A 21,464-nucleotide genomic window follows, 5' to 3' on the forward strand; every position below is an offset into this window, starting at 1 on the left:
AGTGCACTGCACTGATGAGACAGAGATCCAAGTTTAGGGAAGAGATGGCAGCTTGAATCTCCAGGTCAGAGGAACCGATAAAACGTAGCTGCACCAGAAAAAGGCATGGAAATTTGCATGAGGGTTTCCTTGGGTCTAATGCTTCATTCTAAGCCATGCGCACACAGTTACATTTTCCCAGGCCCTAACAGATAATAGCTTGGAAGCTGGAAGCTGTAAAATTCCGAGAGCTCATACAAAAGCAAGAGGAATTCAAGTGCTGACAGGGCCAGAGACCAGAGAGTTTGCATTAGAGGCATCAGAAAAAAGACTCCAGAAAGATTACACCTTAGGAGTACACAACAAAACTAGTCCTAGAATAAAGTCTCCTCTTAGATATACTCAAAAAAGTTTTAAAGTGAGTTTCAGTATTTTGTTTGTTTGGGTGTTTTGTTTTGTTTTGTTTTCCCCACTATGTAGCCTAGGCTGGCCTCACAGCAACTTTCCTACGTCAGTTTTCTGAGCACTGGCATTATGACATGTAAGCCAACACACACCCAGCTTAAACTGGCACTTTGAAAAGACTGATAAAATTGATAAACTCTAGTTAAAATTGTACAGAAAAGAGGGAAGATATAAATTACCAATATCAAAAAAGGAGACATCTCTATAAATTTACAGATATTAAAATAATAGGGGAACCTTATGGGGTTGAGGATTTAGCTCAGTGGCACCACACCTACCTTGCAAGCGCAAGGTCCTGAGTTCAATCCCCAGTACAAAAAAAAAGGGGGGGAAATATTACAGACACTGTATGCCAGTAAATTCTGACAACTAAGATCAGGATCTGCAAACCCATTCTTTAAGTCTTTCAGGCCATATATAGTCTCTACTACATATTTGTCTATGCCGTTGTTTCCTTTCAGTCTATGAAAATGTAATTACCATCTTTAACATAAGGACTGCACCAAAATAGTTCGTGATTCTCCACACCAGAAAAGCAACAACCAAAAAAACCAAAGCAAAACAAAACAAAGGTAAGAAAAATCTGAATAGCCCTCTATATTTTATATGAAATTGAATGTGTAATTTAAAATTTTTCCCTTGGAAGATGGCAGAGTGATGAGAGACAGCCTTTGTGAGATTTGATGTCCAGAGGTTGAAATACAGCAACATAAACAACAGAAGAAGGAGTGAAGTGGGTCCCTGGGACCCAGCAAGGAAGTGAAGTGACAAGTGAAGCACACAGGGAAAATAAAGAGAGAGACCTCAACACAAATGTGTAAATACTGAATAGCTTCTCTGGTATGAAAACTAAAAGTGTAAATATGGTTCAAATTGTGTAACTGATAATGTGAAATAGGAAGAAAGGATTTAAAGGAGTAGGGGAAGTGGGAAGAGTAGGGGAAAGGAAAGCAGACAAAAAAAATATGAGAAATGGAAACAAAGTATTTGTAAATAGTGGAAGGGTGCAGTGGGTGAAGGGAAGGCAGGGGTATAGGGAAAAAATAAGATCCATGATACACAATATAAAGATACAAGATCCCAATGATGAATGTGACTGTACTGGATACCTAAAAAGTACCAATATACTTAATGAAAAAAAAAAGAAAATACATAAGAATTCATAATTTTGAAATACAAAATAAAAACAAAAAACCCCAAACCCCCCTTCTGGTTAAAACTGGCAATATGTTGAAAGAGGGATAGAAGTGAAAAGGTCAGACACATTTTATTAATAAATCCATTTGATTTTTCTTTTTGAGAGAGAGAGAGAGAGACCTCAATGCAGAAGGAGGAGGTGGCAAGCGGTGCTTTCTCCCTGAGCCATGACTCACTGTGTAGGAGGAGCAGCTTGAACATGCAGAGGCATAGTGGCAGCCAAGAGAAGCCCATGGGGAAACACACAAGTGGAACGGAGAAGTGGATGCAGTGGCTAGTGAGCTATCTGGGTTCAGATGCCATCCAAGAGAGCAATTGGTCAAGGCCCAGTACAGGCCAGAAAGGAGCCCAGTTAAGCTGGAAGCAGATACAGGGACTGTTTCAGGCTGAACAAATCAGGTTCTAGGCTCACAGCCAGAAACCAATCTGAACTTCAGTGGAACTAAAGATATGGGTTTGCTGGAATTCTCCACTACTCCATCATAAATCTACAGCTGGCTTACTGGGATTAAACAACATGGATCTGGGCTGCGTCTGCCCACTCAGTCTATGTGGCAGCAGAGACACTCCGAGAAGTGGACATTTTTTTTCTTTTTCTTTTTTCTCTTTTCCTGCTGTTCATCTTTATCTGGTTTGTTTTCTTTTCTTGCTTGTTTGTTCTTGTTTTTACATGAATGTAAACATTGTTTCTATTTTTTTTTTCCACTAACCCTTTTAAAATTATCTCCTCTGAGGGTAAAATTGCCATATTGAGGGCATATGTATTATATACAAATTTCTGGTTCATTTTAGATTTTATTATATAACTACAAATATAGTTCATACAGTTAAAGGTGGTAAATTAAAAGTTACCACAATTTTTCATTTTCTCAGCTGTGTTTGATTTTACTGTTAATGTTGATTGTACTACTTTAGCGAGGTGACATAATTCTTCTAATCAATTGCTCTTCCTGGTATGCCAAGACTGCAACTGCCAAAGGCTCAGGAGCAATACTGTAAGTCAGTGTTAAAGACACAGGAGTTAGGCCAAATAGGCAGTAGGGCCAGGGATTTAGCTCAGTGGTGCCATGCCTATCTTGCAAGTGAAAGGTCCTGAGTTTGAACCCCAATACCACCAAAAAAAAAAAGGCTGTAACTTCTCATCCTCAATACACTGAAATAGAATCTTGCAACAGACTCAAAACCCAAACACTAGCTACACCTAAAGGATGTCGCTGAGAAGTGGTCATTTTCTAAGCGTTACACATGTATGTCCAATTTATTTCACTTAAGAGTATGGTTTCAAGGTGCATCCATTTACTTAGAAATGTCCCAAGTTTATCCATCTTTATGGGTGACTAGTACTCCAATATATTTTTAAAAACATATCTTTTTTACATTCATCAGTTAGTGGGCATTTGGGCTATTTCCAAGATTTAACTATTACAAAATGTGCTGCTATCAACATGAGTATGCATATACTGCTGTGATATAATGCTTTTTTCCATTAAGTTTATTGGTATATTTTAGGTATATAATACAGTTACTTTCATCATTAGGATCTTATACCTTTACATGATGTATCTTGGTTCTTATTTTTTCGCCCTTACCCTACCCTTTTAATTATTTTGGGAAGATACCCAGAAGAGAAATAGCTGGGTGAAACTGGACCTCTACTCTTTGTTTTGTGAGGAATCTCCACACTGATTTCCACAGTGGTTGCACCAGTCTACACTCCCACCAACAGTGGAAAAAATTTCCTTTTTTCCCACATCCCCTCCAGCAGTTGTTGTTCATTGATTTCTTGATATTAACATTCTTTCCACAGTGAAATGGTATGTCAATGTTTTTTTTGTTTTTTGTTTTTGTTTTTTTTTTTTTTTTTTTTTTTTGGTACTGGGGATTGAACTCGGGTCCTCGTGCTTGCAAGGCAGACCACTGAACCACTGACCTAAATTCCCAGCCCTTATGTTGTTTCAATGTGCATCTCTCGAATGGACAGTGATGTTGAGCATTTTTTATTTGCCCTTTATACTTCTTCATCTGAGAAGTGGCTACTCATTTCAGGGGCCCACGTTTGGATTGCGTCTTTAAATTTGGGGGGCTGTCTTTTTTCAATTCTTTGTATGTTCTGGATATTATTCCTTTGAGAGATTACTGGCAAGAATTTTTTCCCACTCTGTGGGTTGTCTCAATTCTACTGGTGATTTCTTTTGCAGTGCTAAAGCTTTTTTATAAGGTAATAAGGTGAGATCCCACTTGTTGACTCTTTGTATTATTACCCATGCAGTCTGGGTTTTGTGCATGAAGTCTTTGCCTACCTCTGTGTCCTCAAGAATTCTCCCTATTCTCTCTTCCAGCAGATTTAATGTTTCTGTTTCAATATTTAGATCTTTGACCCATTTTGATTTGTTTAGTGCATGGTGAGAGATATGGGTTTAGTTTTAGTCTTTGGCATAGAGAAAGCCAGTTTTTCTGGCACCATTTACTAAAGAGGCTATCCTCCTTCCAGTGGACATGTTTGGTTCCTTTATCAAAGATAAGGTGGATGAATGTTTGGGGTTGTTTCTGCATCTTTTAGTGTGTTTCACTGATCTTCAGGTCTGTTTTTTGGGAGGTTTTTGTTTTTGCCAGACCATGCTGTTTTTATCACAGTAGGTGTGTTGTGTAATTTCTAGCCTTCACTGCTCAGAATTGCCTTTTGCTATTCTAGATCTCTTCTGGTTACAAATGAATTTTAAAATGGTTTTCTCTAATACTGTGAGATATGTTGCTGGGATTTCGACAGGAATTGCATTAAATCTGTATACTAATTTTGTAAGTATGGTCATTTTCACTATATGGCCATTTTTACTACCCAAAAACAAGAGATATCCTTCCATCGTCTGATAATCCTCTATGATCTCCTTTTTCAGGGTACTGTAGTTTTCAATGTAAAGGTCTTTTACTTCATTAGATTGATTCCTAGTATTTCATTTTTTTGTTATTGCAAAAGGTACAACTACAATGGGAGGGGGTGGTAGTAGTGGGAATTGAATCCAGGGCCTCTCATTGAGTTACATCCCCAGCTCTTTTTATTTTTCATTTTAAGTGAGTGTCTTGCTAAGTCATTAAATTGCTTGGGCTAGGCTTACTCTTGCAGTCTTCCTGCCTCACCTCCCACAGAGCTGGGATTAGAGGCATGTGCCACCATGCCTGGCCACAACTATAACATCTAACATCAACAAATGTCCAAAGCAGGGGCTGGGGATTCAGCTCAGTGGTTTGGCGCCTGCCTCGCAAGCACAAGGACCTGAGTTCAATCCCCGGTACCAAAAAAAGGAAAGAAATGTCCAGAGGGACCAGGTGCAGTGGTATATTCCTTCATTCCTAGGGAGGTTGAGGCAGGAGAATTGCTTTTAACAAGTCTGGGGAACGTAGTGAGACCCTGTCGCAAAAAGGAGAAGAAAAGAGGGTGGGAGGAAGGGAAAAAGAAAGCAAAGAACAAAAAAGAAACATCAAGAGGAACTAAATATTATGATCAAAGAAAAAAATGTACGGTATACTGTTACTTGTATGCTTTTACTTATATCCACCTTGTTCCATAAAGATTTAAATTTTGCTATCATAGAAATGAGACATTTTGTATCTAATCAGAACAAAGAGTACCATAAAATAATGTAGAAAAATTCATATAAAGATAATTCTCCTTCATAAACCACAGTTCAGAGGCAACAGATATCAATTAATTGCTGGTCATACAAGAACAAAAGATGGGTTGTACAGGTTCTTAAGAGTAAACTGTAACACTAATCCAATCTAGGACCTTGAAGTCAATCAGTATCATTCATCACTCCTCTTGGTAATTCTCTTTAGCTTTTTTCTCCTAGTGCCTGAGATGCTGTAATTCCCATTCATGAATTAAACTCTCACTACCAGTATGTGAAAGCAATGTAATAACTTCCTAATATACATTCTTTCATCTAATACTTAATACAGTCCTGTATAGTAGCCTCTTTTAAACCTAAGCACAAGAGAGTTAGGTAAATCACTCAAAAGTTACATTGCTAGATATTGGATTGGACTCAATCCATGCTTGTCCTACACCAAAGGGTGAGCTTTATCCTAAAATTTTACTTTTTTCACCAAATGTCATCAACTGTTCTATTCTCTTCATAGGTCTTTCCCCTACTCAAATGAAAGCTTCATGAAGATGGGAATGAGTCTCATATTGTAGCTTTAGAGGTAATAGAAGCTTAATAAATATCGCATGTAATATACAATATTTAAATCTTTAGACTTATCAGCTCTCTAGAGACTCACTAAATTACTGCTTCTCCAATTTCTCTCACACATTTCATTGCCATCATGGGATTAAGCCAAGCTTCTGCCCTTTTTCACAGACAAAAGGAGACCAAGATACAAATGACAAAAGTTCCAGCTAACACTGTGATCCTCTCACAGCAATACACAGTCCCTCTGAATGTCAATAGGTACAGATAGCTACTAGAAAGCATGGTTCTTAAGAGGACCCAGCATATATACCAAAAGGCTGTGCATTTTTGTAGCCTTTTCTTTTCTTCTGAGTAAACAGATTCCTTTAATATCTTGCAAACGTTTTATGATTCCTAATCCCCATTCCACTTTCCACTTTTCTCCTGTCATTTTGGTCCCTATGACTTGAACTTAAATAGAACATTCTAAAGAAATCCATGCAAAAAAATCCCATGAAGGGCCAGGGATTCGGCTCAGTGGTTCTGCCACCTACCTCACAAGCGCAAGGTCCCGAGTTCGATCCCTGGTACCAAAAAAAAAAAAAAAAAATCCAGTGAAACAACTGTTCTGAGGTGTCCCAGCTCAGTCTCGCTGCTTGTAATAATCCCAGGATAATGTGCTGCAGTCTTCCTCCTTCAACAGTACACTGATGATTCACATTTCTTACCAATCCCAAAGACCTATTAGGATTTCCAGTTACTTCCAACTTGTATGCCTAGCCTTTACATACTGAAGTTTTTGGTATCATTTTTTCCAGTTTTTTTTTATTTCATTTTGCCGAGTTTTTTAAGTATGAGAAATACACTATGCTTATCTTTGTAACCCAAATGCCTAAAAATGTCTAGAACTCAAATGGCAATAATGTGACCCAATCATATGTCCTCCCAATTCTTCTTCTGTGCTCCCTCAGAACACAACAACAATGATCAGCAAAAACCTCATTTCTGAATACTGCTTTCTAGCTTCTTGCTCTAATCAAAACCTGGATATGCCGTGGGGATAGTTTGTGTTGAAGATCAGGAACAAAACAAAGATGTCCACTCTCGTGGTATCTATTAAATATCACACTAGATGTTCTATCCTGGACAGTCTGGGGTGGGGACATAAAAGGCATTCAGATTGGAAAGAAAGAAAGAAGTAAAACTATCACTATCTAAGAATGAGATTATCTTTTATATAGAAAAGCCTAAGGAACCTACTAAAACATTAAAACTAATAAATTCAGGAAGGTTGTGAGATACAAGTTCAGTGAACAAAAGTCAACTGTATTTCTATCACCTCAATGATCTGGAAATGAGATCAAATGAATAATTCCACTTGTTACTGATTCAAAGCATTAAATTCTTAGAAATATATTTAAAGAAATACAAAACCTATACTTTGAAAACTACAAAATATTGGGTTGGGAGGGGTAAGACAGGGTCTCAGTATGTAGTTCAGGCTGTACTTGAACTCACTGCATAGCCCAGGCTGGCCTTGAATCTGTGACGATCCTCCTGCCTCAGCCTCCCAAGTGCTGGATTACAGGTGTGAGCCACCATGCCTGGTCAAAATATTGTTTTAAAAACTGCAGATTCATCGCTTCTCAGCTTTTTGGCTAAGATCAAGTATAAAAACTGCAGATCTAAATAAATGGAAATCACATTCTCTGTTCAATATCAGGAAACTTAATATGGCAATACTTCCCCAAATTGATCCAGAGATTCAGTACATTCCCTATCAAAAACCCAACTGGCTTCTTTGCAGAAATTGACAAGCTGATTCTAAGATTTGAATGAGAATTTGAGTGACCCTGGGTGAAAAGCCAAAATACTCCTGAAACACACGTGTCAAAGTTTGAATCTAAAATGGCCTCCAGCCAAGCATGATGGCACATGTAATTCCAGTGCTGTAATCCCAGCACTGGGAGGCTGAGACAGAAGGACTGCTGAGAGTTCAAGGCCAGCCTGAGCTAAAGAGCAAGATCCTGTCTCAAAAAAAATAAATAAATAATTAAAATGAAATTAATAATAATAAAATGGCCCCCAAAGCCTCGTGTATTTGGAAGGTGACTGCATTATGGGGATGCTATAGCCTACTTACTGTTAAGAGGTGGGGTATAGGCTGGGTGTGGTGGCACATGCCTATAATCCCAGCACTAAGGAGGCTGAGGCAGGAGGATCGCTGTGGCGATCAAGACCAGCCTGGGCTACCTAGTGAGTTCCAGGTCAGTCTCAAGTACATAGTGAGACCCTGTCAAAAAAAACCAAAAAAGAGGTGGGGTCTGATCAGAAGAAGTGAGTCACAGGGGCATGTGATCTAGGATAAACCATCATATCTCCCTCCCAGGCTCATCACTTCTCTCTGCTTCCTAACAATCAGAACAGGAGCAGCTGTCCTCCACCAGACCCTTCCACCATGGCCTTCCTGCTCTGGAGCCAGACTACTATGGACTGAAAACGTGAGCCAAAATAAACTCCTTTAATTTGTGGGAGTTGGGTATCGTGTCTTAGTGACAAGGAAAGTGACTAAGACAAAGTCCAAGCTAAAGAATACACAGTTCCAATGTCAATACTCAACAAAAATAAATGGAAATCAAGGATACACATATAGAATAATGAAATAAATTTGAGAACTCATAGAAAAACGCATGCATGTATCTGTATTTAACTGATTTTTCCCAATTATACCAGTACCATCCTGAACAATCTTTGTAACAAAAGGTGCTGAAACACTTGGAAGGACACATGTAAGTGAATGTAGTCAGGGTTCTATATCTTATTACAGATAAAAAATAATACGAAACAAAGACTTAAATGTAGAAGGTACAACTATATGACTACCAGGAAAACAATACAAGGAGAAATCTTCATGACCTTAAATTTACAACAATTTCTTGCTCTTCCTTTTTTTTGTTACCGGGGATCGAACTCAGGACCTTGCACTTGCGAGGCAGGTGGAAGAACCACTGAGCTAAAACCCCGGCCCTAACTATTTCTTAAATATGACAACAAAATCACAATAAAGAAAAAATAGACTTCCTAAAATTAAAATAGTCTGTGCTTCAAAGAATACAATCAAAAAAGTTAAAAGACAACCCATAAACGGGTTGAAAATATCTGCAAATCATGTAGCTGATAGGGGATTTTTATTTAAGATATATAAAGAATTCTTATAATTCAATTTTTTTAAGAAGACAAATAGCACAATTTTAAAATAGCTAAAGGGAGCTAAGCATGGTGGTGCACACCTGCAATCCTGCACTGGGAGGCTGAGGCCGACTTCAAGGGCATCCTGGGCTACTAGTGAGTTCAAGGCCAACCCTAACTCCATAGTGACACCCTGTCTCAAAGGATCAAAAAAATTTTTAAATAGAAAACATTATGTTAATTGGAAAAAACAAGCCATTAAAAAAAATTTACATACTGCCTCATATGATTCCATTATATGATATGTCCAGAGTAGTCAAAGAAATAGACAAAAAAATAGATTATTGGATGCCTAAGGAGAATGGGAATATTGGGGGGACAGTTAAAGGGGACAAGTGTATTTCTGAGGTGATGAAAAAATTCTAAAATTGACTGGTGATGACTGCACAGCTCTATAAATATACTGAAAAAATGTTAAAATTTATACTTTTAAGGTAGTGAATTACATGATATGTTAATTATATCTCAATAAGGCTATTACCAAAAAAATGTGTTAAGAAAAACTTTTTTGACCCATATTCCAATATTCCATACCACCTATCTTTCCATTTTCTGTTTTCTTTTACAGAAAATTCCTAGGAATTGCTGTCAAAGACAGGAGTTACAAATATAGAAAGAAAACCAGAATAAATCCTATGTACTATACTGGAATTGGAGGTATCAATATGTGTGTGTGTGTGTGTGTGTGTGTGTGTGTGTGTGTGTGTGTGTGTGCGTGTCTGTGTGTGTGTGCATGCATGTCTCCAACTCATATTCTCCTCACCTTATCCACTGAGGAGCCTGAAAGCAGACTACAGAGTACTCCATTGTAATAATGAATGACAATAAATACATAGGATTGTAAAAATCAATACAATAAAATTTACCTTTTATAAAATGTTTTCCCACTTCAAAGCATTTACATTAGAAAGTATTGATGCTTTAAACTATTTTTTTATTTTTTGGTACTGGGGATCGAACTTGGGTCCTCATGCTTGCCAGGCAGGCGGCAGAACCACTGAGCTAAATCCCCAGCCTTTTTTTGTTTGTTTGTTTTGTTGTTTTTTTCTGGCTTTAAACTATTTTTAATAATGTTTTGGAAACCTCCTGAAGAATGAAATGGGTCACAATCTTTTGAAATATTCTAAATGGAACAAATATTAAACCACTCAAGGTACATACTACGCTTTTGAGAATTGTAAGATATGAATTCTGATGAATAATGTAGCCAATGTGCATATTATGGATTTTAATCAAAACATATTATATATTATAACCCAAGTATTATTCTGCATAACTGTTTTTTTTCCAGTACTGGGAGTCAAACCCAGAGTCTTGCATGTGCTAGGACGGCTCTAGAATTGAGCTACATCTCCAGCCTCCCATGTATAAATTTCCAACAAGTAGCCTCTTTTTTTGGTACCAGGCATAGAACTCAGGACCTCATCTTGCCAGGCAGGTACAGCGCCACTAAGCTACATCTATGGCCCTTATCCTCTTATATTTAAATGTACATGAGACATTTCAAATACTCACTTCCAATTCTACTGAGAGATCCCAGAGACATATCTGTCCATCGTGGCATCCTGTTATGATTGTGGCCCCATCATCTGTTAAAAGTACTGTTGAGATGCAATGTGTTGGTGCTTTGCGGCCCCACAGAACAATGGGTAGAACAAGGCTGTTTCCTGCCATTGTATTTTCAAACCTGAAAATAAAAATATTGTCAGCTATTACAATATTTCCCACCTAAACATGTTATATAACTTTATTATGAAATCAATGTGTGCAATTGAAAAATAAGCATATATACCTGGTAGTAAATTTTAGACCCTAAAAAACTTCCTATTCTCAAACAAAATGACAAATTTATCATCTCTGCTCCTGGATTCAGGTACTTTAAAAATTAGACACAGGTCTTCACTATAGGCATTCACAGTCTCATTAATGAATGGCCAATGGTTTCAGTATTCATATTTATTTAGCACTTAACAGTTTATGAAGTACTTTCATATGTACTCTTTCTTTTCAAATCTGAAAACAATCTCTCCAGGTTGGCAGGGTACAAAATGCAGCATAAGTATTAGCTACCCTGAGTCCCAGAACTAGCAAATGATGGAGCCCAAGTTCAAATCCTTACCTTCTGATCACAAGTCTTCTGCCTCCACAACTAAGACAAGCCCAACATAAAAATAGTTCTCAGAAAGTCCAGTTCACACAGGCTGTCCCAATACTACTAAAGGAGATAATAAAGAACTTCCAAAGTTCCAAAAACTCTTTTAAATAGTATGTGTATAAATACATAATATCAATTATGCCTCATAATGAATGACTGGCTAAGTATTAGGATCATCCTTATTTCACAGACTAAGACTCTGAGGTAGTCACAAGGTGACAAGAAATGAATTCAAATCACAGCCCACGCAACCTGACTCCAGTCTGTGGTCTTTCTCAATCTACTGTGCTACTAGTGAAGGTCTCCAAGCAATGCCCACAAAAAGCTCTGAATTGTTTCCTTCTTTGCTAAGCATTAAAAAGAGTATGGTTATCCATCCTTATTTCACAGACTAAGACTCTGAGGTAGTCACAAGGTGACAAGAAATGAATTCAAATCACAGCCCACGCAACCTGACTCCAGTCTGTGGTCTTTCTCAATCTACTGTGCTACTAGTGAAGGTCTCCAAGCAATGCCCACAAAAAGCTCTGAATTGTTTCCTTCTTTGCTAAGCATTAAAAAGAGTATGGTTATCCGCTGGGGATTTAGCTCAGTGGTTCCGCTGCCTGCCTCACAAGTGCAAGGACCTGAGTTCAATCCCCGGTACCAAAAAAAAAAAAAAAAAAAAAAAAAAAAAAAAAAAAAACGAGAGACATCCTGGCTTAAAAAAGAGTATGGTTACTAAGAAACTCATTGAACCAGATTTATTCCAAACCTAGTATGTCTGAAGGTCATGAATGTCCTTTGTTGTAAGTGCTGAACCTTGAAGGAAAAAGAAATTATTTTTTAATTCATCTCTCCAAAATAAGAACATCATTTTGGTAAGGGGATTTAAATTTGAGATGAGGTGTATGCCACAGTATATTTCTGGAAGGAGGTCAAAACACAAGGAAGTGATTTCTCAAAAAGCAAAATTAAAATTTATTTGATGAAACATGTAAGTGCTACAAACTATGAGACTAAAAATGAAAACTTGAATAGTTCAGAGAAAGTAGAGAGAAAAAAATGCTAGAATCATCAAAGAAGGCTCTACAGGAAAGAGGACTGCTAGGTATCAGATACTAGAGGGTCACACACATCCAAAAAAGAGATGGTCAATCCAAAGAAACGATCATTAAAGAAAAAATAGGGCAGGTAAAAAAAGTATGAAGTATCCTGGAAGCTTACTAAAAACAACCTATGTTGTATCTTTTTTGTTGTTGTTGTTCGAATGCAGAACTTTCATCAGTTTTCCCAAAAGAGAAAATACTTGGGTCGGGGATTTAGCTCAGCGGTTTGGTGGCCTGCCTTGCAAGTGCAAAGACCCAAGTTCAATTCCCGGTACCAAAAAAAACAAACAAACAAACAAAAAAACCAAGAGAAAATACTTAAAGAAAAAAATGCAAAATTTATTTCCTATTAATAAAACTGTATTTTTGTCATAAAAGTTTCATAAATTACCATGATACTAACAATTATTTCTATATTCCTATTTTATATTAGAAAAAGAAACTAAGGTCTGAACCAATTTTAATAAATTTAGAACAGCATGTTCCTGGCAGTACAGACATATCCAACAATGACATTCTGGACAAGAAATCTGGAAGGAGTTCATTTTTCGATAGTGACAACACTCAGCTTTAAATATATCATCAAAGAAGATCTCTCTGAAGTAACTAAGCAAACTCAAAGCACTGAACACACTCTGGTAAGCTCTGGAAAGAACAGTGATACCTGACAACTAATACTGAGGGAATACTGGCTTAAACAAAATGTAAATACATAGATCCAGGATGAAGGCGTACAGTATACGGCACTATATACCTGAAAATACTTTTTTTCCTAAAACCTTAAAAACCTACTAAAAATGAAATTTTAAAAAAGTTACCAGAAGCACTAGTGAAATTATGTGAAATAAAAGATAGTATTCCATAATGACATAATAATATATGTCAAAGAAAGATTAAATAAGACTACCAATTAACTGGCAGCCACTTAAAGCAACAAATGGGCAAATTAGCTAGGACCTAACCATTTAATTAGGCAGATCACAGGAATCTAAGTTTGAATTTCTTTCAACTGAATAACTGATGAGCCAAGACACACTAAATTGGTACCACCAGGGAGTCATGTAAAAGGAAAAAGAGCAATGTAAATCCAGAGCATGTAGTTTTTTAATAAGCGTTCAACTAGTCTATTTATTTGGTAACAATTTTTTTTTTTTTTTTGAGACAGGGTCTCACTATGTAGTTCAAGCTGGAACTCTTGGCAATCCTCCTGCTTCAGCCTCCTGAGTGTTAGGATTACAGGTGTGCACCGTCATGCCCAGAAACAACCCATTATTAATGTTTCCAACATTATCACCTGCTATCTAAAGTGAAATGAGTATATCCCCAAAAAAGCTCTATAATAAGTGGAAAGGAAACAAACCACAGAACAGGACACACTGTTTTTTTAAATCCTATTTTCATAGAAAAGGCTAAAGCAAGTAATTAAGCAAATGACTAAAATAATCTGATGTGGTATAACTTAATAAAAGCTTGCCTTATAATGCTCTAAAATATCCCATATGTGATATATGTAATATAGAATATTCTCTAAGTAATATGTAATCTAGATTATCCTAACATAGAATGTTTTATAATTAATATATTTGGGAAAATGCTATATTTCAAATTTTAGCATCATATAAAAGATATGTTCTAAGATTAGATGATTCTAAAAACAAAAATACTAGGAATATTCCATTTTAATTTGTTTGTATCAAACTCTGGCTTAAAATTACATTTAGAGTGAGGCATGGCAGTGCACATGCCTGTAATCCCAGCACTTGGGAGACTGCACAGCAAGATCCTGTCTCAAAAAAAAAAAAAAATTACACGGAGAGATGACTACTAACTAAAAATATTTAAAATAAACCTCTTCAGTCAAGTATCAAGAGTTCTACATCCTACTTTCTCATTTTGGCAATAATTTAGCAGTCTTTAATCATACCATCTCATTTCTGATGCTTAGTGTTCTTTTTAGGTGTTAAAATTAATACTGAATCATTTTAAGTAAAAAATCAAATCATAGCCAGGCATGGTGATGCACACCTGTAATCCAAGCACTTGGGAGGCTTGGGCAAAAGGATCACTGAGAGTTCGAGGCCAGCCTGGACTACATAGCAAGATCCTATCTCAATCAATCAATCAGTCAATCAAAAAAAGTAAATTTCAGCCATCTCTTAGTTACTTGCTACTTTAATTTCAGCTATTTCTCTATTTCCCCTTATTTCAGCTCTCTATAGAAATAATAAAAATGCATTAATTTAATCAATAAACAACAAAAATAATACTGGCTCTTTTTGTGATCTCAACAACACCTCTCAAGGTGTCAGTTTCTTCATCTATAAAGGATGGATAATAATAGCTCTTCTCAGAAAGCTATAAAGATAGAGAACATATATGTAATACAACAGCATTAATACCTAAAACATGGCAGACGCTCAGTAACAATACACACACACACTCACACACACACACGTTTGTTTTCTGTGAAGTTGAGGTAGGAGGATCACAAGTTTGAAACCAATATGGACAACTTAGCAACTTTAGGACACTGTCTCACATTGAAGAAGGACTGACAATGTAATTTAGTACAGAGGCCCTGGGTTCAATTCCCAATACTGAAAGAAAAAAGAAAAAAAAACAAACACATAATGCAACTTCTTCACATTCTGCTCTCTGGTTTCCTCCAGCACTGTCTAGTAATATTTAGTAAAGCTGCACTTTTCCACAGGCCAACATCTCTCAACAAACTTCCACCATAACACTAAAGTACTAGGCCAGGAATGTAGCTTGGCACTACAGTGCCTGCCTGGAAAGTGTGAGACCCTGAGTTCAGTACCAAAAACAAAACCACTGAAGTACTGCTGTATATGCTTATCAAACAGAATTCACATTATGCATGTGCAGGGTGAAATGGCAATTTGTGCTGCATGGCTCTATGAGAAATGTTACAAACTTCCATCTCAACACTAAAATGGTTTTCAAATTAAAATCTAATCTCATAACAATAATGTAGGTACACTAAGAGTAGCACTTCCCAAGTTTCTATTTTGTACCTATAACATAGTAGGTTTAGCCTATTAAGTCAAATAATAAAACAGGCACAATTCAACTATCCGATGGGGCTTATAAATACAGTATGCAAATGAACAATTACCACAGAATATGAATGAAGTCTCAAGACATACGGGAACACAGATGATAGATTCCCTAACCTAGACTTCACTGGGTCCAGCCACAAGTTTGACGCCAGCCTGGGCATAGTGAGTTCAAGGCAAGCCTGGACTACACAGCAAGTCTGGACTACACAGGGGTCAAGAAAGCGAAGGGAGGGGGGAGATTATCGAGATTGAGTCCAGCAAAGCTTTTGCAGTATTATGGTGCCCAAAAGTAATACAAATCTCACTACTTAATTCTGGCAATAGCTGTTTCTCTATACTGTTTTGTTGTCATTGTTGTCATCCTTGTTGTTGTTCTTTTCTTTCAATTTTGTGGAATGAACCCAGAGCCTCACGAGGCCAGCTAAGGGATATACCACTGAGGCACATCCCCCGCCCATGTCCTTACTGCTCTGTGAGCTTCCTAAGAACATAAACTACAATCAGTATATTCACCACCTTGGTGATACTTAACATAGTGTTAGCCACATAGGCCATTTTTAACAAATTCATTGCAAAGCTTATTAGTGGTGAGAATAGTAGGAATGGTAATAATGATAATATGGATATGAAAACTATTTTAGAGATACTATAGCTACAAATTGGTAAATCAACAAATCAAATTGATCAGGATGCCGCATGAACTTTGATATAGGTTTTACACAAAAGTACTCTGATGGTAAAAGAAAAGAAAAAGCATTTTAAACACTAAAAGCTCTCTAAATGAAAGATGAGCACTATATTATGATGATAATAGACATAGGAGCCACCAATAAATTCTAATTCTAATATGTGAGACAAAATTATTTTATACTTAATTAGAATTTCCTAACTATAATCTCTGGGAAAGAAGAAAATACTAAAGTTTTACCCCAATCTTCAGCTGAGCCAGATTGTGAAAGGACTTAATGGTCCAGTAAGTAGGTACCTAAACACAGAAGAAATATGTTGTTTTTCAGATACAGTACTAGGAAGGTTGGATTAACATAGGGAAACCAAACATGATTCTACTGTAATAAGCCTGGGTACACAGTGACAAGAAGCTTACCTAAAATGATTAGGATTTGAAAGAAAAACAAAAATATAAGACATCACAGAAGACTAAAATCACAGAGGCTGGTAAAATATGTAAGCACCTAGGCAAGAAGACTATTCCTTCCCAATCTAAGTGGTAAGGAAAAAGGGAAGGGAAGAGCACAAAGCTAAGGAAAAAGTAAAATGACAGCATAAATGAAGATAAATGGGAAAAGAGGCATAATTTAGTCTCAAAGAAATGATAACTCAGAAGGTTTGCCGATAAAATGACACCACAGAATTCAATAATAAGTATTCCACATGAATGACAAGAACAGAACAAGCCTTTGCCAAGCTGAGACACTTCAAAAGTTTAGGAAATATGGGTCTACTGTTTTGCTTTCTTTATATTTAATCGTTTGAAGAAGAAAGGCTTTTATAATTGGCAAAATAAATAAATAAATAAAATCTGGCTTCCCAATCTAAAATGGAGAGAAATGTAGCTCATTGTTATCCTGTAATTTTTTATTTTGGTGGGCATTTATATCCATTAGCAGCTCTCTCAAGATTTGGAGAACAGAGGCACACACAGTTCTCCTGACTCCTAATGAAATTCTCTTCACTATTCTACACAGTCTTTACCACAAAGTCCCATTTACAAGAAAATTTCATCATCCAGGCAATCTAGTTGATCAAGAATTTACCAAACACATTACTCACTAAAAGATAAGCGCAACTGTAGTGCTTCCAGGTAAAATTGTGTGAAGTGTGGGAGTGGCACTTGAGAGAGGGAAGGGGTGAAGAGGCAAAAGCTCCTCCTTCAGGAGTGAAGGGCTCATAGGTGTGGTCAGTCAACACCCACGAAGGACAGCCTCAGCCAAAGACAGATGGCTGGCCAAGCTCTTGTCCTTTTGTCACAGGACATCTCACATCCAATGACTGATCGATGCAGAGATATAAAGGCCCAGCTAAGGGCTGGGGATTTAGCTCAGTGGCGCTGCATCTGCCTCAAAGCACAAGATCCTGAGTTTGATCCCCAGTACCAAAACCAAAACAAAAGTAAAAAAACAACAACAACAACAAAACAAAAAAACAGAGCAGCATAAAGGCTCCCAGCCACCATCATTCTAAGTTCAGAACTGCCCCAAGGGTCCACTGAGATTCCTCTGAGGCTCATGACTACACAATTTTTACCGTTGGACAAATATGTTTCCTTTCCATGGGAACTGATCTCAAGAATACTCCCTAATAAATCTGAGTACTAATTTTCATCTCACAGTCTTCTTTCCAGGGAACCCAAATAAGTAACGAAACTCTTCTTAGTACAACAGTGACCATGAAATTATTCTATTTATATATGTTTAAGAATTTCTGTAATTTTTAATGGATACATGGAAAGATCAACATCTATCACTTCGGGGTGAGTTAAATGAATTATGATATAATAACATTGAAGATTACGGTATATAAGACAATCTTCAAAATATATAGCAAGCACACACAAACACACATACACAGGAGTAGATGTGCTCATGCACACACTTAAAATAAGTCTTTAAAAAAAAAGCAATAATGACCACCTCTGAAAGGAGCAAATAGGAAAAAGAAAGGTCTGGGTTAATGGGAAGTCCTAATTTTCAACATAAATTATTGGGTCTTATTGGTTCTTTCCCTACCTTTGTGTTTTTCATTAAAATACAGTTAGTAAAGAGATAAAGTTATCAGGTTTTTTTATTTTACTTTAAAATTGTACATATGAATATAACATAGGATTTTCTTTTTGGTTTATTTGGATTTGGGGTCGGGAGGTGTTTTACAGTGCTGGGCGTGGAATCCAAGGCCTTGAACATTCTAGTTAATTGCTCTACCACTGAGCTACATCTCAGTTCCAGAGTTCTCCAAATACAATTAACTCGAACAAGGATTAGCTTTAGCCTATACTTTTTTCACAAGCTAGGTCCTGTGCTGCAAGTATCCTGTCCTCAAACCCACGCTTCACTAGTCTTGCAACCATGGTATCTCTACACTTTTCAAAAGTTTGGTTTACAACAGTCAACATTCTGTGTATACTTATTTGTTTACAAACGAGTCTATTTCACACTAGTCTGTGTTCCTCAAGGGTAAAATCATTATATAACATCAAGGATAAAACCAACCACCTTTGTTAATCATTCTTTTTTTGTTGTTGTTAATCATTCTTAGGTAAACTGAATTCCACCAGAAACTGGTAGTTTACTTGCACCTAAAAGGATACTGACTTTTATTAAAATTCAATATGTATTTATTGCATGAACAGAGAAAACACCTAGCATTTATGAATTTCTCACTGTGTCAACCTTGTCTGAAGTGTTTTACACACAATACTAATTTAATCTTTTTGAGGAAAAACATACTATTATCACAATCACCATAAGGAACACTATAATAATTCTCTAATAACATCTACAAATCAAGTCCAAATTCAAATCACTTCAATTGTCTACAAAATATCTTCTATAATTTTCTTTTTTCCAAACCTGTAAATAAAACACTCAAGTTTTATATTCTACAGTTGGTTGTTGTTTTGGACTGAAAGTCATATTCAAGCCCTAACCCTCAGCATGGCTGTATTTGGAGATAGGGACTGTGGGGAGGTGATAAAATTTAAGTGAGATCATGAGAGCAGGGCTCTAATGTGACAGGGCTGGTGATCTTACGTTAACAGAAAAGGACATAAGAACTTTCTCTCTCTCTACCACTGTAAGGACACAGTGAGAAGATGGTGGCCATCTGCAAACAAACTCTGACAAACCTTGACCTGGGACTGTAACCTCCAGAATCTTAAGAAAATAAATTTCTGTTGTTTAAGTCACATGGTCTTTGGTGTTTTCTTAGGGAAGCCCAAAGAGACTAACACAGTTGTTATGTCTCTTTCAGCTAATTACAGAACCACTTCATTTCTTTTTTTCATATTCTTTTAAGAAGCAACAAAAAAACCTATTGCTTGCTCAATGTTCCACATTTTAAATCTGATTGTCTTTTTATAAGGACATTTACCTTGTTTGTCCAGTATCTGTTCTTCCTATAAACTAGAAGATGAATCTAAAGGCATCATTAGGCTTCTCAACATTTTGGCAATACTCCATAGGTGATGGACGCTTTGCATAGTATCACCACAGGAAGTAAATAATGTCATGTTGTCCGACTAACAGTAATGCCACTTTGACCATCTGACTAGTGACTAGTGACTAGCAGATACTTCCTCTATAATGTATCTGTTTTTCCCTTTGAAATTATTAATAACCTATGGAGTGACACTCTGATAAGGCCATCCTGTTCCACAATATCCAACATGATACTGGTACCCCCTGGGATTTCTAAAAACTATAATGCTGGGCGTGGGGGCATATGCCTATAATCCCAGCACTTGGAAGAGTGAGGCAGGAGGATCGCCATGAGTTTGAGGCCAGCCTGGGCTACACAGCAGGACCCTGTCTCAAAAAAAAAAAGGAAAACATTTAAGATATATACCAGAACAATGCTAATTTCTCCATATTGTTTTTCTAACTCTCAAATACAAAAACAAAATGTGTTTCTAAACTAGGATCATGGGCATTTTCACAAGAGCATTAATGCAGTACCAGACTGTGTCCTTACTATGTACCAAGCAGGCTCCTGTAACTTCCAGACAAAAACAAACCCAAATTCTCCCTCAGGAGAATACACAGCCATGAACAAGAACAGGCCTTAGCAACACCTACCAATAGGGAATACAAGAAGCAGAGAGTAAACACTAAATAGCTAAACATACTTGTCACACAAGCAATAAAATTATAAAAGTTTGCAAAACTCTATTTAAATCCTCAGAAAGCATTCCTACATCATTTGCCAAAAGTCTGTATCCAGCCGGGGATTTAGCTCAGCGGTTTGGAGGCCTGCCTCACAAGCACAAGGACCCAAGTTCGATCCCTGGTACCAAAAAAATAAACCAAAAGTCTATATCCAAAACAAGATCACAGTATGATATGATAAAGTCAGTGCTCATTGTGATTACCAATTTTACTCATGTTTGTGCCTTTGCCACCAATTTACTGAAGACATGAAGAAAACTGAAGACTTTGTTTACTATAATCCAATGACATAGCCACACTGAAGAAATTATAGCGCTCAGATGCTTCCTCAGGACAAAGTTTCTCAACTCAAAAGATGTTAAGGGATATTACCTTCTGAACACTTAATCACCTGACCATGTTATACTTTCTTATTTTGGTGGCAAATATATATATTTTCTCCATGAACCTGACAATTTAGGGCTGCTTTGCTAAAGAAAGTTCCAGTATTCAGTTTCAAAGGAACATGTGAAATGAACAGATGGTAACAGGCAGGAGACTACACTTCTTATTGCTGAAACAACTCTGAGCATGTGAGTTACAGGTTTTGAAGAACTGCACAGCTATGCGATCAAAAATACATCACAATTTTAAAGGTGATTCATAGATTTTGAGGAACATAAATCATGTTTTACATTTCTGCAGCTGCCATTAGGCTGCCTGAGCTTTCCCACTCAGGACTTGTCTATCCAGTGCCAGACTGCATCATCTTCAATGATTATTGATTTAGCTAAAAGCAGACTATTCCTACCAGGCCCTTATTTTTTAAAGGAAAGAGATTTCATCTAGAAGAAGAAACTTCAATTTTTTTCTTGTCACACATCTCTCATCTCCCCTGTGTCTCCACTCATTTCTACTTCTTTTGCTCATGTTGCCATCAAAATTCTAAAATGACCCAGCTCTATGCCTTCTGAGCATATTCTTAAAAGAGTTAAGTGAGGGCCAGGGATTTAGTTCAGTGGTGCCACTGCCTGCCTCACAAGCGCAAGATCCCAAGTTCAATCCCCGCTACCAAAAAAAAAAACAAAAACAAAAACAAAAATTAATCAATACATGCATACCTCTGTTTTTTGTTTTGTTTTGGGTTGAGTTTTCTTTTCTGGAGGCGGGGGGGGGGCGTTTTGTGTGTGTGTGTGTGT

At 37.0% G+C, this 21,464-nt stretch overlaps 1 protein-coding gene across 2 annotated transcripts in view; it reads right to left on the reverse strand.

Moving 5' to 3' along the window:
- Positions 1-21,464, reverse strand: part of Wdr7 (WD repeat domain 7) — a 351,633-nt gene that overhangs the window by 320,960 nt on the left and 9,209 nt on the right. For both annotated transcript variants that reach the window (XM_010611541.3, XM_010611542.3), the window contains exon 3: positions 10,578-10,749. In XM_010611541.3, the coding sequence (XP_010609843.1) occupies positions 10,578-10,736 (159 nt within the window). In that variant the 5' untranslated portion in view covers positions 10,737-10,749. The remainder of the gene's footprint in view (positions 1-10,577; positions 10,750-21,464) is intronic.

Source organism: Fukomys damarensis, unplaced genomic scaffold, assembly GCF_012274545.1.
Source record: "Fukomys damarensis isolate Sample0158 unplaced genomic scaffold, DMR_v1.0_HiC HiC_scaffold_30, whole genome shotgun sequence".
NCBI lineage: Eukaryota > Metazoa > Chordata > Mammalia > Rodentia > Bathyergidae > Fukomys > Fukomys damarensis.